At 37.5% G+C, this 15,489-nt stretch overlaps 2 protein-coding genes across 2 annotated transcripts; both read right to left on the bottom strand.

Moving 5' to 3' along the window:
- Positions 1-3,689: 3,689 nt before the first annotated feature.
- LOC145803962 (putative mitochondrial protein AtMg01250) lies at positions 3,690-4,043 on the bottom strand. The gene has a single exon (XM_082897356.1). The coding sequence runs from the start codon at positions 4,041-4,043 to the stop codon at positions 3,690-3,692; it is 354 nt and encodes a 117-aa protein (XP_082753482.1).
- A 716-nt stretch (positions 4,044-4,759) lies between these two features.
- LOC114288385 (uncharacterized) lies at positions 4,760-5,722 on the bottom strand. The gene has a single exon (XM_028231887.2). It carries the CDS (start codon positions 5,720-5,722, stop codon positions 4,760-4,762), a length of 963 nt encoding a protein of 320 aa, XP_028087688.2.
- Positions 5,723-15,489: the final 9,767 nt, after the last annotated feature.

Here is a 15,489-nt window from a genome sequence, read left to right as displayed (position 1 = left end):
CTCGGAGGTGGCACGAAACTTATTGGTTGAGCAATTTCAGGGAGTGCTGTTTTGTTGGACGTTTGTCCAGTTTTAATTCTCAAGGCATTGTCTTCGACTTTGCAATATTCCTTAACTTTGTTCATCAATGCCCAGACTATTTTGGGGGGTCTTCTGGTCAGGGAATTGTGAAGAGCGCTGTCAGGGTGTAGTCCCATTTTGAAGGCAGTGATGGCCATGGAGTCCTTGCAAGCGTCGTCAACGAGATTGAAGCACTCCCAATAGCGCATCGAGTACGCTCTGAGCATTTCTCCTGACTGGATCTGCATAGTCCAGAGAGAGTCGGCCTGTTTCGGTTGTACCTCATTGGTAATGAACTTGGCCCTGAAGGATTTCTGTAATTGATGGAAGCTTTTGATCAAAGCCGGCTCCAGCTTGTAATACCACCTGACAGCTAATGGCCCCAGGCTGCTAGGGAATATTCGGCACATGAGGGCCTCGTTGTCTACATGCAATGTCATGGCCTGTTTGTAGTGATGGATATGATCAGTGGGGTCTAATTTTCCGTCGTAGAGAGTGAATGACAGAGCTTCGAACTTCTTGGGCCGCCCTTGCAATCTGTCGGACAAAGGGATCATGCTGGTCGTCTTCGTCTGAACTGCTTCTTCTGCGCTTATTCCTTGTACGAAGACTCTTTTCGGAGGAGTTGGAAATTTCAGATCGTCCCCTCTTGTTGAGCTCTGTGGACAGTGCGTTGGAGTCGTTATCGGTATCCCTTGGTTGGGCTTGAGGTCATTGTCCACCAGCTTTCGGAGGATGTTCGGGATCTTGGTGCACAGCTTCTCTGGATTTTGCCACTTCCAGGGCCAAGTCTTGACGAAGACATTCATTTTCAACGATCATGTTCTCTAGTCTTTGTTCATTCTGCTTTGTTTGTTCCATGATCGCTTGCATTGTCTCTTGGGCTGAAGTCGTTGGTGAATCGAAGTTCAAGGCGCGTCTTGCAGCGATGGTTTCCTTTCCGAGCATATTTGCTGGAGTGAGGTCATCTCTCTGTGTGGTTTCGTCGGTGGCTATCGGAGGATCTTCAGTCACACCTGCCATGGATTTATTTGAGTATTCCCACAGACGGCGTCAATTGTGGAGAAGTGGTTTTGGAAATACTCTTCAGATCCTGGGAGACGCTGGTGATCCTCAGCTAGTCACCTGAAAAGACATAAACACTCCGGTCAGGGGTGCCAGAATTAGCACTCCGATAGACAAGTCAGTTCTTGTACTCAAAATAGCTTGTCTTTTGAGTTAAGCAAAAAGTGATTATTACATACCTTTCTCAATCCATTGTTCCTGTATTTATACATGTTCCTTCTGATCCTCGGGGCCAGGGCCTACTTTTTAATCATTGTCCTTTCTCTTATTTGACTCTAAGGATCTACACTTATTCGGCACTTATATTATATTCGGCTTCCCATTCTCATAGGATACAGCTGGTTAATATCAGTCTTCTAAGGTACGCACTTTCTGATTTTGCCATTATTCGGCTCCTACATTCATGGACTTGGTGGTGCGTTAATTTTTTAGAGACTCTTCTTTTCTCTAGGTTCATGGTCATTATTATTTTTTGGTGTATTTTGTAAAGTCCTAGTGCCCTATAAATAGTTCCTCTCATCTACTCTTTCCTACACTAAAACACCAACTATTTTCTATACTTTTTTTTTTATCAACAAAAGAACAAGAACTTTATTGATGAAAAAAGAGAATTTCACATAAATAAAGAAAGAGGGAGAATAAGTGCAGAAAGTATCATAGTGAACCAAATCATGTGCTAGCACCACATCAAAGGTTGATTAGAAACCAACCAGAGACAAATCTGCAACAACAAATTACAACCCAAAACCAACCCAAAACAAGACAACAATAGCAAGTATAATCTAGCCATAAATAAAATTACAACCCAAAGCTAACAAACAACAACAAACCAACACAGTAGCAGCAAGCCAAGCAGATCAGCAACCCCAGCAGACCAGCAACCCAAACAAAGACTCCTTTAGACAGCATCCAAACAGAGCATTAATAATAGAGCAGCACCATTATATAATAACCCACGCAGACCAGAAGCAATCCCAGCAGAACAGCAACGCCAAAGCATCACTCATTATACATATAGCACCCAAACAGAGCCTCATTTAGCCCTTAGATAATATGCCTCACTCATTTTATGTTTGAAACAATCTCTTGAATGGAGAAACAACACCCTACATTAACAGACTTCAACCACAAGGCCACTCGAATTTTAATAAGCTCACATAAAACAACAGTATCAGGTTTATTATTATTAAATAAACAGTCATTTCTATACATCCACAGTGACCAAATGACAGAAATAAAAATAACCCTCCACTCTCTCTTTTCCTTTTTCCTGAGTTTCCACCCCAACCACCATTGCATCAAGCCTTCAAAAGACTCAGGTAACACCCATTGAATTCCCCACCAGGCCATGATGTTTGACCAGACAAGCCACGCAAATGGACAGAACAAAAAAATGTGATTGAAGGTTTCTTCCTCAACTTTGCACAGCACACACTGCCAAGCCCTGTTACCTCTCAATACTCCAATTCTGCTGAGGAATGTAGATGTTTTCAATCTACCTTTCCAAGCGAGCCAAGTAATGAATTTAGCCTTAGGGGGAGCAAAGTTATTCCAAACCAAATCTGGATGGTTGAAGATAGGCCCATCACTTTGTTTGCACCAGTTATACACAAAACCAACTGTGAAAATTCCCTGACTAGTCAGCTTTCCACCTGATTGAATCCTTTTAACAAGCCACAAGGCATGGTCCTACTCCTAGCAGATTTTGCAACCTTAGCACCTCATCTTCTTCCCATCCAAATAGAGGCCTTCTAAAGTTAAAGCACCAATTGTTGCTATGTAACCAATCTGCATCTTCAAGGTGATCTCCTTATTTAAACTCAATTAATACAGCCTTGGAAACTGAGATTTGAGACTATATGTTCCCAGCCAAGTGTCCTGCCAGAATTTTACCCCATCACCAATCCTAAGCTCCATATTTTCCAAAAAAATATTATGCAGTCGAGGATTAAAATAAGACACAGGAAGGACTTGTCTCCAGATAGCAGAAATAGAAACTAGAGCATGCACTGGAGGAAACCAGTGCCCCCCCGAAACTCCATACTTGGCACAAATCACAGATTTCCACAGAGCCTCATCTTCAAAGGCATATCTCCACCACAACTTAAGAAGTAAACATTCATTCATCAATCTAATGTCTCTAAGACCAAGACCTCCTTGTTTCTTATTCATCTGCACTACTTTCCATTTTACCAAATGGATTTTCCTTTTAGACTCGTCCCCTTGAATCCTATCAAGTTCTTTAACGACGCACTCAGGTGTCTTGAACAAGGACATATAATAAATAGGTAAGGAAGATAACACAGCTTTGATGAAAGTGACCCTACCCGCATATGATAACACCTTTCTCTTCTACCCAGATAATTTCTTTTTATACCTATCTACCAGTAGCTGCCATGTTTGCTTCTGACCTGTGTTAGCTCCAAGTGGCAACCCAAGGTACTTTAAAGGTAACTTATGACTCCGACAATTAAGTATGTCTGCAAACTCCACAACCAACCCATTATCAACTCCCACCCCACATATCATGCTTTTATGAAAATTAATCTTCAACCCCGAGACCATCACAAAACATCTGAAGATTCGTTTAATAGCCACAATCTCTGCCCTTTCAGCCTCACAAAATATAATAGTGTCATCCGCGAACTAAAGATGGGATACGATGACCTCACTTCACTGTTACCCACTTCCACTCCTTTTATAATCCTCAATTCCTTAGCTCTTGACAACAATATGTTCAAGCCTTCAGCAATAACATTGAACAAGAAAGAGGAGAGAGGATCACCTTGTCTTAACCCTTTCTGCGGACAAAATTCAGCTGTCGATGAGCCATTTACTAATTTGGAAATTCTAGCAGATTCTATACACTCCTTCATCCATCGAATCCATCTTGGTCCAAGACCAAAACTATCTAACATCTATAACAAATAGTTCCAATTAACAGTGTCGTAAGCCTTTTGAAAATCCAATTTGAGAATAATGCCCTTTTTCTTTGATGTTTTCCACCAATCCACCACCTCATTAGCTATAAGTACACCATCAAGAATGTTTCTTCCCCCAACAAAAGCAGATTGGGCCTTATCAATCACAGTAGGCAGGACTTGTTTCAAGCTATTAGCCAAAACTTTAGACAGCACCTTATATGGGGAATTTATAAAGCTAATGAGTCTATAATCAAGAAGAGAGGTTGGATTCTCCTTTTTGGGAATAAGAGCAACAAAATAACAATTTACCCCATACCCCAATTTATAGTTGCTATAGAACTCCGTCATAAACTTCATAATGTCACCTTTCAAGAACTTCCACCATTTTTGAAAGAACATCATATTAAACCCATCCGTGCATGGGGCTTTGTGGCCATCACACTCTTTTACAGCAGCCCATACTTCTACTGAGAATTCTCTCTCTAGAATAGCATCTACTTGACTAGCAGCAATTTTCTTAAAATCACCACCAATACTTGGCCTAAACCACCAATGTTCAGTAAATAAACTTTGGAAGTGATGGTAGGTTGCATGTTTGACCTCAGTAGGTTCATCCACCTCAACCCCATTAACCGAACCAGAAGTAATCAGGTTTCTGTTGTACTTTTTGGTGACCATAATGTGAAAAAATCTAGTATTTCTATCTCCTTTCAAAGCCCAATCCAACTCGATTTTTGTATCCACATCCACTCATTTCTTTTGCTAAACTTCCATATCAAACCCCTGACTTCCTTTCTTCGACCCTCTTCCTCCTCAGTCAACTCTCTCACTTCAAATTGTAAATCCATAGAATGTAACTCACATTTAGCTTCTTTCAATTTTGATTCTACATCACCAAACACTTCCATATTCCATTTTTTAAGAGCTACTTTTAGAGCTCTCAGCTTTTCCATAATTATATAACAAGCCCAATTGTGAACATTAGTTGAGTCCCAAACTTTTTTTGCATCACCAAGGAACTTAGGGTGAAGAACCCAGGTGTTGATAAACTTGAATGGCTTCTGGCCCCAATTCCTATCATCTTCCATCAGCAAAATGGGGCTTTGATCTGAAAAAAGTCTTGGTAACCCCCAAACTTTGTATTTATACCATTCCAGCCACTCTGGGTTAACCAAAAACCTATCAATTCTGCTCCAACTTTGAGAATTACCCCAAGTACATTTCCTGCCTAACATTGGAATATCTATCAATTCAAGATTGCTAATAAAGTTGCCAAACTCACCCATTCCTTTATCCGTTCTAATACACCCTTTTCTTTCACTAATATTTTTTACTTCATTAAAATCTCCCCCTAAGCACCATGGATTAGGAAAGATCGACTTCAGATTGGATAAAATACCCCATAACCTCCTCCTATTCAACTCTTCATTAGGTGCATATATGTTTCCAATTACACAATTAATAGAAGAATGCATAATACCTGCCAAAATGATGAAATTTCTGGAACAACAACACTTATGTAGTAAGAAGATCATAGGATTCCAGATACACAGAATACCACCTGCACTTCCCTCCGCACCCACTTCCATGTACTCCATTGAATCCAAAGGCCACAGAGACCTAACAACACTTTCATCAATATTAGATCTTTCTGTCTCTTGCAACAAAGCCATATCCACATTTTTTAGCCTCAGAAATTCCTTTATTCTACGCTTTCGATCAGCCCTTCCCAAACCTCTCACGTTCTAAGATAGAATCTTCATGAAGATATAGATACACACTAGAATCTCCTACCATGTGCTATAGTTAAGCACCTAGCTCCACTCCTTTGTCCTTCATTCTCTCAATATCTTCAATTTCTATCTGAATAACTCGCTCTACAACTTCTGCTTCTTTTCCATGCATTGTCAGTCGCAGAGTCTTACCCAACTGCACTGTGGCCTCTGCTTCTTGTCTGATTCTCTTTTGTTTTCGTAAAACGTTGCTAATAGATAAAGAAGATAAGGATGCCATTGCTGCAGCTCGAATGAAGGCACCTCGTTGAAAACCATTTCTGAATGAAATTTCTTTGTGATCTTTTCTTTTCTGGAATTTGCCCAATACTCTATTTTCATTGAACTGGGCCTCTTCTCTACTATCCCAAACATAATCACCATACTGATGCACTCCCCCTTCTTCTTCACTTGGGCTAGACTCATCATCTATACTATCACTTGCCTCAGCTTCTTTATTTGGGTTAACCTCCTCAACAATAGTGGCCTTCGCATTTTCAAGGCCCAGATGATTCCCATCAAAATGGGCTTTATCCAAAACCACTTCTAACGTTATATCGGGCCTATTTAAATCTCCCGGACTTAAACTTCTAATCAACCCATTGGGCCCATTAGAGGTCCCCAGCACCACAACTCTTTGTTTTCCACCCATGTCAACCTTCCTTACTAATGGTGCTTGCAAGCAGTCAATGGGTACTGGAGCAACTACATTGTGATTGCAAATTCTCAACTCAATACCTGTTTCATTAACCATCGATGCAGAGTTTGAAGTACACGGGTGCTTGTGACCTGCCCCACCACCACATCATTAGACTTCTTGCTATCTTCCATGTAATGTCTTCTCTCCATATCAGCCACAATATTTCCTACGTCATTACCTTCAACCCTGCGTCCATGGTAAGTTGCAGAACAATGGTCACCATCAACCATGGATATAAACTTTGACTACACGAACAGAGTAGGTTCTACCATCTTTTTCCAAAGTAACCAATTTATCAATATGGTCCAGTTAAGATGTACAGATTTTGATTTTCCCGTATTTCAGAGACTCCATACTTAATACATTATGATCAAGCTCCACAACTTTACCATAAGCATCACCAATTTTTCTGAAGTTATTAACATTTCAGAGATTTGGAGGCATTCCCAAGCAACTTAACCAAACTAACCTTTCATAATCAAACCTGACATCTTTGTTCCACTCAGTGATAGAATCACACCACTCCAATACCCAGTCTCCTAAACTGTTCAATGATTGTTTCATATCCTCTTTAGATTTAAAAGTGATAAACGCATTTCTCCCTCTGCCTTCTTTGAGTTGTATGTCCTTCAATCCTTTATTACGACATTCAATCTTAAAACCATCAAAGTTACAGTGGGGTTTAAATTTGATTATTGTACTCTATAATAACCATCCAATGGCATATTCATCCGCTTTAATTTTGATGTGATTACCACTTTCAGACCTCCCTCCTTTCAGAACCTTCGCATAAGAACTTCTCCCACCGATACCAGCACCGATTAATGTTGAGACCCCATCTAGTTTATGTGCTCCTAGTCTTGGATAGCTCAGATCATTTTCTTTTTCAAAATATGCCTTTTTCACCTTCAAAGATTTATCACCACACCACACTCCATTGGTTTTTTGAATTGCAATCCCCGCTGCAACAGGACAGTCATATCGTACAAATCCAAATCTGGTTTTCATCGCTTTACGCCGTTTCTCTGGGATGTACACATCTTTGACAACTCCAAAGTTTGAAAACATGGTGAACAAACCTTTAGGGTTCATCGAGTCCGGGCTCTCATCAACAAATATCGTGTGATGTGCTGCCTCTCCATGTCTACCTTGACGTCGACGGAATACTGGATTCCACCCACCTTGCTGCCTTTCCATTGTTGTTTTTCTTCACTCTTTATTGGCTATTTTACCCCCAAAACCTTCTTTTCAAATAAGGCCTTTGTTTAATAATTTTATAATTTATATTTACCAGTCACCGTGACACTGCTTACAGTTTGTTCTCATTTTACTTACCAATCAATAGTAACAAGATCTTATTGAATAATACTCATGTTTGATTGAGTTGTAAGTAGAGTATGAACAAGCAGTAAATAAAGTTTCATTAAATTGTAAGTGAGGCTTAACTATTTTCTATACTTGAGAGATTACTAGCCAAAGAAAGGTGTTTTTTCTTGGTGGAGCTTTGGGTTCACCATCTTGTGCAGAATTAACCTGAACCATACGACAAGTGGTTGAGCTATTATAGCCTGGAAGGGACAAGTCATAGTTTTGTGACTGCTGCATCGGTATTTAGGTTTTCCTATCGCAGTGGGCTTGATCTCTTAAAGAAAACGAGATATTCGTGCCTCAGCCTGATTTATTTGTATCTCATTTTCTTTGCAATATTTATCAATAAAATATAATTTTTTCTGGTATTTTCACCAACAATTTTAAGGAGATCAACTATGGAACAAGTACCAGAAAAAACCAATGATGGAATTGGAGATCTCAACAAGCCTTTCAAGTTCAAAGGAGTTCATTTTAAGAGGTGAAAATGAAAAGTTCTTTTTTACCTCAGCCTTTTGAAAGTTGCTTATGTTCTTACCGAGAAGAAGCCAAACAAAATCCCAACCGAGGAGATGAATGATGAAGACTTCGAGGCATATTAAGCAAAAGTGGCTTCCTACAATACAGATGAGTGTAAATGTCATTTTTATCTCTTAAATTTCCTTATTGATTAATTTTATGATTATTACTATGACGCCACTTACACTTTGTCTTCTATTAAATTTTGGCATGTTTGCTTGTGTCATATTAATAGTAAATATGTGGGAATCATGAGTGGTTTAGGATTAATTCTTAAAGTGAAATTTTTTTTTGAGAAACGTGAAGTTTGTAGTAAAGCAAAATTACCAAGAGGCCTCATAAAAGTGTTAAGAAAAATATCGAATTGCTAGAATTATTTCATACTGATTTGTGTGAGTTTGAAGGAATTTTAACTTGGGGTGGTAACTGATATTTTATCACTTTTATTGATAATTTCTCAAAATACACAAACGTATATTTATTAAAAAAATAAAAGTGATACTTTTGAGAAATTTAAAGAGTTCCTTCTCGAAGTGGAAAATTAATTCGGTAAAAAGATTAAGAGAATTAGAAGTAATAGAGGCCAGGAGTATGAATCTCTTAGATTCAACTCTTTTGTTAGTCATTGGGAATTATTCATGAGACTACTCCACCATATTCACCTTCATCTAATGGCGTAACTGAAAGAAAAAATAGAACGTTAATTGACTTGACAAATGGTATGCTTATTAATTCAGGTACTCCCTCAAATCTTTGAGGTGATGCTATTTTGACAGCTTGCCATGTGATAAATAGAGTGCCACACAAAAAGACTAAAATTATACCTTATGAGTTGTGGGGGGAGCATAAACCAAATCTAAGTTATTTGAGGGTTTGGGGTTTTTTAGTTTTTGTGAGTCTTGCAGATCTTAAACGACCTAAATTGGGTGAATGAGCTACCACCTGTGCTTTTCTTGTGTATGCGTTGTATAGAAGCTTATAAATTTTTTGATATGGAAAATAATATTATTTTTGAATCAAGTGATGCTATTTTTCATGAAAATAAATTTTCTTTCAAATCTATAAATAGTGGGGGTCAAATAATTTCTGAAAATATTTTATTCATGCCTAACTCTTCTACTCCATCTCAAGTTTTTCATGAACAAGAAAATTCTTAAATCCAACCAAGGACGAGTAAACGAGCTAGAGTTGAAAAAGATTTTGGCCCTGACTATTATCTTTATAATGTAGTAGAAATTTCTCTTACGATGCAAGAAACTTTATCATCACCTGATGCTATTTTCTAGAGAGAGGCTGTAAATGATGAGATAGATTCACTACTTTCAAATAAAACATGGAAACTAGTGGATTTACCTCCATATTGTAAAACTATTGGGTGTAAACGAGTCCTTCGTAAAAAACTTAAACCGGATGGAACTATAGATAAATATAAAGCGAGGCTTGTTGCTAAAGGTTTTAAGCAACAAGTTGATCTTGATTTCTTTGATATTGTTTCTCTGGTTACTAGAGTTGCATCCATTAGATTGTTGATAGCAGTGGCTACAATTCATGATTTAAAAATTCATCAAATGGATGTAAAAACAACATTTTTAAATAGAGATCTAGATGATGAGATTTATATGGACCAACTCGAAGGCTTTATGAAACCTGACCAAGAAAGTAAGGTGTGTAAGCTAACTAAATCACTTTATATTTTAAAATAAGCTCCTAAACAGTGGCATGGGAAATTTGATTTCTACATGCTTGAGAATAACTATAAAACTAATGAATGTGATAAGTGCATATATTATAAAACTTGTGAGAATGCACATGTGATTATTAGCCTATATGTGGATGATCTACTTATCTTTGGCTCTAATTTGTATATTATAAATGAGACTAAAAATATACTTAATAGCCACTTTGATATGAAAGATCTTGGTGAAGCTAATTTTATTTTGGAAATTAAAATTGCCAAGACTAATGATGGCATTTTTCTTGATCAATCGCATTATGTTGAGAAAATTTTAAAGAAATATAACTTTCTAGACTGTAAACATGTTACTACTCCTTTTGATGCAAACATACATTTATCTGTTGTAACAAATGAAAAAGAAGTGATTAATCGAAAGGAATATGCTAGCATGATTGGTAGTTTGAGATATGCTACTAACTGTACTAGACCTAACATTGCATATGGTGTTGGAGTACTTAGCAGATTTACTAGCAAGCCAAGTCGAGACCATTGGCTAGCCATGGGAAGAATTATGAGATATTTATCTAGTATAAAAAATTATAGTTTGTTTTATAACAAGTATCCTACGGTACTTGAGTGATATAGTGATGCCGATTGGAACAGTTTGTCAGATGATTCTCTCTCTACCTCGGGTTTTATTTTTACCTTAAGTAGTGGTGCTATATGTTGGAAGTCTAAAAAATAGACTATAATTGCTAATGCTATTATGGAAGCTGAACTTATAGCGTTAGCTTCAGCATGTGAGGAAGCGAATTGGTTGAAAGATTTATTACATGAAATCCCTTTTTGGGAAAAACCAATTCCTCCTATGTTAATTCGCTGTGATAGCACTGCTGCTATTAGTAGAGTGAACAATTATTTTTATAATGGTAAATCCAGACTTATTAGAAGGAAACATAGTAATGTAAGATCCTATTTGAGTAATGGCATCATAACTGTGAATTATGTAAAATCTTGTGATAATCTTGTGGATTCGTTAACTAAGGCCTTGGCGAGAAATAGGGTCTAGAATACATCGAGGGAGATAGGTTTGAAGCTTATAAAATCATAAACCATGTATGAGGACACCCAACCTGGGGACCAAAGATCCTTTAACTAGGTTCAATGGGAAGAACGAATCATATGGTGGTTGTAAAAAATGCACTCCTTAATATTTTGTTATCCATCCCTATGATGTAAGTTCATTTGTCCTGTAATGTTGGATGGTTGGGTTTTTATACTCTTAATGAAATTCTGTAGCTCTTGTTGAGTGGGATGTGTAAATTACAGGAACATCCTTGACAGATTTCACCTATGTGAGCATGAAAGTGGGGCCGCTTTTTATGAGAACAAGGCTTATTCTCAAATATGCTCATGAAAACTAGTATTAGCACAAGGCCATAATCTGCTGGCTTAAAAGCTCATGTCAACACCTGAATTATTATGTGTGAGCAGTAATACTTTATTTCCCCTAAGTAGTCATAGGTCAAGTTTGAGACCACTACTGACTCTGGAGTAGAGGTTGATGTTTCACTAATGAAAGTTCAATGCAAAGCACACCTTCATAATGCATACTAGTCTATCTTTATTTGGTAATCTCTCTTGTCCTTTTTGATATTAAAATGAGTGGGGGATTGTTGGAACATTTTAATATCTTTTATATATATATATATATATATATATATTGTTCATGAATCTTATTTTGTCTTGTTCATGAATCTCATCTTGTTCATGAATGGAGATTCATTGTTTTGGTGACTTTTTATCTTGCTCATGAATGGAGATTAATTAGGTTTATGGACTTGGTGGTGAGTTAATTTTTTAGAGACTCTCCCTTTTTATCTAGGTTCATGGTCATTATTATTTTTTGGTGTATTTTGTAAAGTCCTAGTGGCCTATAAATAGTTCCTCTCATCTACTCTTTTCTACACCAACACACCAACTATTTTCTATACTTGAGAGATTACTAGCCAAAGAAATGTGTTTTTCCTTGGTATAGCTTTGGGTTTACCATCTTGTGCAAAGTTGGCTTGAACCATACGACAAGTGGTCGGGCTGTTGTATCCTGGAGGGGACAAGTCATAATTTTGTGACTACTGCATTGGTATTTGGGTTCTTCCTACCGCAGTGGGTTTGATCTCTTAAAGAAAACGAGATATCCGTGTCTCAACCTGATCTATGTGTATCTCATTTTTTTTTTGGCATTATTTATCAATAAAATATAATTTTTTTTGGTATTTCCACCAACATAAATCAACAATTTTATCAAAGAAAGACCAGGAATCAAACCTTTACGTAATATTTGAACGTTTCACTTGAACCACGCAAAATCCATGAAGTCTCATCAAGTGGGTTGTGAATTCTAGGATATTTTGGCCCAAATGATAAATCATGAATAATATGGCTCACATTTACATGAATGGGCCCTTTAAAAATCTGTTGGACAAAATAAAATAAAATAAAAAACAAAGAAGGAGAGAAAGAGAGAGACAGAAGAAAAAAGCAATAGGTAAGTGAACTAAAGTGAATGAAAAAGCATTTGAAATGAAAGGATACAAATTAACCTCCACACTAGCAGTTGAAGACATTCAAAAGGCTAGCAAACAAAACAAAAGATGTCTTGGCTCACTAGATGGAGCGAAATATATAATTATCTGGCCATTTTCTTAAAAATAAGTCGAACAATTTAATCTCCTTATAATAGCAGAAGTTACTCTTGGTTAATCAAGAATTGGTGCTTTGATTTGTGAAGCAGTTTGGTTCAATTTTCGGTTCTGATTTGGTTCGTTATTTTGGGTCTTCTACAACTCTGGTTCTAAAGATTTTGGTTCATCTATTTGGTGAGGTTTTTCCTCTTGTTTATTTGTGATTATTTGGAATTCACCTAAGGGTGGTTTGTGATACTTTTCGTGTCTCGTTTGTAATCGTTTGGAAACTATTTGGTTGATAGTGGAATCGGATTTCGATCCCGTAGACGTACCTCACATTGAGGGAACCACGTAAAAATTCTTGTGTTGCCTTTGATTTAATATTTTCGCATTAGTTTTTATTCCCATTAATTGATTTACTTGTGGGGAATCACATCGATTTTCCCTAACAACTGGTATCAGAGCTTACGGTTTATTTGGGTTTATTTATTTGTGTAAATCAATAGAGGGGAATGTGAGTCGCATGTCTAGCTTCAATGGAAGTAATTGGGTAACTTGGAAAACTAAAATGGATGACCTATTATTTTGTAAAGATTTGTATGGACCCATTGAGGGTGATAGTGGCAAACCTGAGAGTATGAAAGATGATGAATGGAATAGGCTTAATCGAAAAGCCATTGGTGTTATCCGTCAATAGATTGATGACAGTGTGTTTCATCATGTTCCTACTGAAACTTTGGCACATGATTTATGAAAAAAATTAGAGAGTCTTTATGATAGAAAATCAGCCACAAATAAAGCCTTTATGTTTCATAAATTGGTTAATTTAAAATATAAAGATGGCAGCCCAATTCCAAAACATTTGAATGAAATAAAGAGTATTGTTAACCAACTTGCTTCTATGAAAATTATTTTTGATGAAGAGTTGTAGGCTTTGATGTTACTTAGTTCTTTACCCGAACGTTGGGAGACTTTGGTTATGATAGTTAGTAATTCGGCGCCTGATGGAGTTGTCACAATGGGCCAAGTCACCAGTAGTTTGTTGAATGAAGAAACTAGAAGAAAATCAGTGGGTTCCTCTCATTCAGAAGCATTTGTTGTGAGAGGCCAAAGCAAAACAAGGGATAGGAGTAAGACTCCTCGTGGTCGTGATCAAAGCTGTGACAAATCAAAATATGGTTCTTTTTTAAAAAAAGACATTGAGTGCTATTATTGCCATGAGAAAGGGCACATGAAGCGGGAATGCTGAAAACTCAAAAACAAGGAGAAAATGCATGACAAAAGTGTGGATAAGAAGCAAGAAGACACAACAGCAGTTACTACCATCGATGATCTCATGGTCATTTGTGAAGATGATTGTATCAATTTTGTGGGCCAAGAGAGCAATTGGGTGATTGATTCTGGTGTTTCTTTTCATGTGACTTCTCGAGTTGATTTCTTTACTACGTACACCAAAGGAGATTATGGTTTTGTTCGAATGGGTAATGAAGGTTTGTCCAAGATTATTGGCATGGGTGATGTTTGCTTGGAAACAAATTTGGGCTGCAAGTTATTGCTTAAAGATGTGAGGCATGTTCCCGACATTCGCCTCAATTTGATCTCTACTGGGAAGCTAGATGATGAAGGCTTCAACAACAAATTTGGTAATGGAATATGGAAGCTCACAAAGGGTTCTTTGGTGGTGGCTAAGTGTAAGAAGACTCATACACTTTATTCGATGCAAGAAAAAATTTGTAAAGATATTGTCAATGCACTTGAAGATGATACTTCTACCGAATTGTGGCACAAGCGGCTTGGCCACATGAGTGAAAAGGGGCTGCAAGTTTTGTTTAAGAAAGAGTTTCTACCCGGTTTGAAAAGTACACATCTCAAAACTTGTGTTCATTGTTTGGCGGGTAAACAACATAGAGTTTCTTTTCATAAAAATGTTACTTCTAGAAAAGAAAATATTTTGGAGTTGATTCATTCGGATGTTTGTGGTCCTTTAAAAGCTAGAACACATGGTGGTGCACTTTATTTTGTTACTTTCATTGATGATTATTCAAGGAAAGTTTGGGTTTTTCTACTAAAAACTAAAGATCAAGTTTCAGGCCATGGTTGAAAGAGAAACATGGCAAAAATTGAAGTGCATCCGATCAGACAACGGTGGTGAATACATTGGGCCATTTGATGAGTATTGTTGCAGCCAAGGTATTCGGTACCAAAAGACAATTAAAAAGACTCCTCAACAAAATGGGGTTGCCGAGAGGATGAACTGCACCATTGTGAAAAGAACAAGGTGTTTGCTTTTACAAGCTAAATTGCCAAGATCCTTTTGGGGTGAGGCATTGAAGATAGCGGTTGACGTGATCAATTTATCTCTTTCCTATCCATTGAATGGTGATGTTCCAGAAAGAGTTTGGACCGGCAAAGATGTGTCTTATGAGCACTTCAAAGTGTTTGGTTGCCGAGCTTTTGTTCACATTCCAAAGGATGAGAGGTCCAAGCTTGATAGTAAGTCAAGACAATGTATTTTTCTTGGCTGTGGGCGTGATGAATTCAGGTACAGATTGTGGGATCTGGTCGGCAAGAAAGTCATTCAAAGCCGTAATGTTGTGTTTCTTGAAGACCAAACAATTGAAGACTTTGGCAAAGGTGATCAACCGAAGCCAAAAACTAGTGATCTCATTGACATGGATCCATCTCCTTCATCTTCGGTGGATGATGAAAATGGGGGAGA

Source organism: Camellia sinensis, chromosome 12 (genome assembly GCF_055761805.1).
Source record: "Camellia sinensis isolate YWXY chromosome 12, ASM5576180v1, whole genome shotgun sequence".
NCBI classification, from domain to species: Eukaryota; Viridiplantae; Streptophyta; class Magnoliopsida; order Ericales; family Theaceae; genus Camellia; species Camellia sinensis.
The sequence above is the reverse complement of the archived record's forward strand: the minus strand, read 5'-3'. Positions and strand labels throughout refer to the sequence as shown.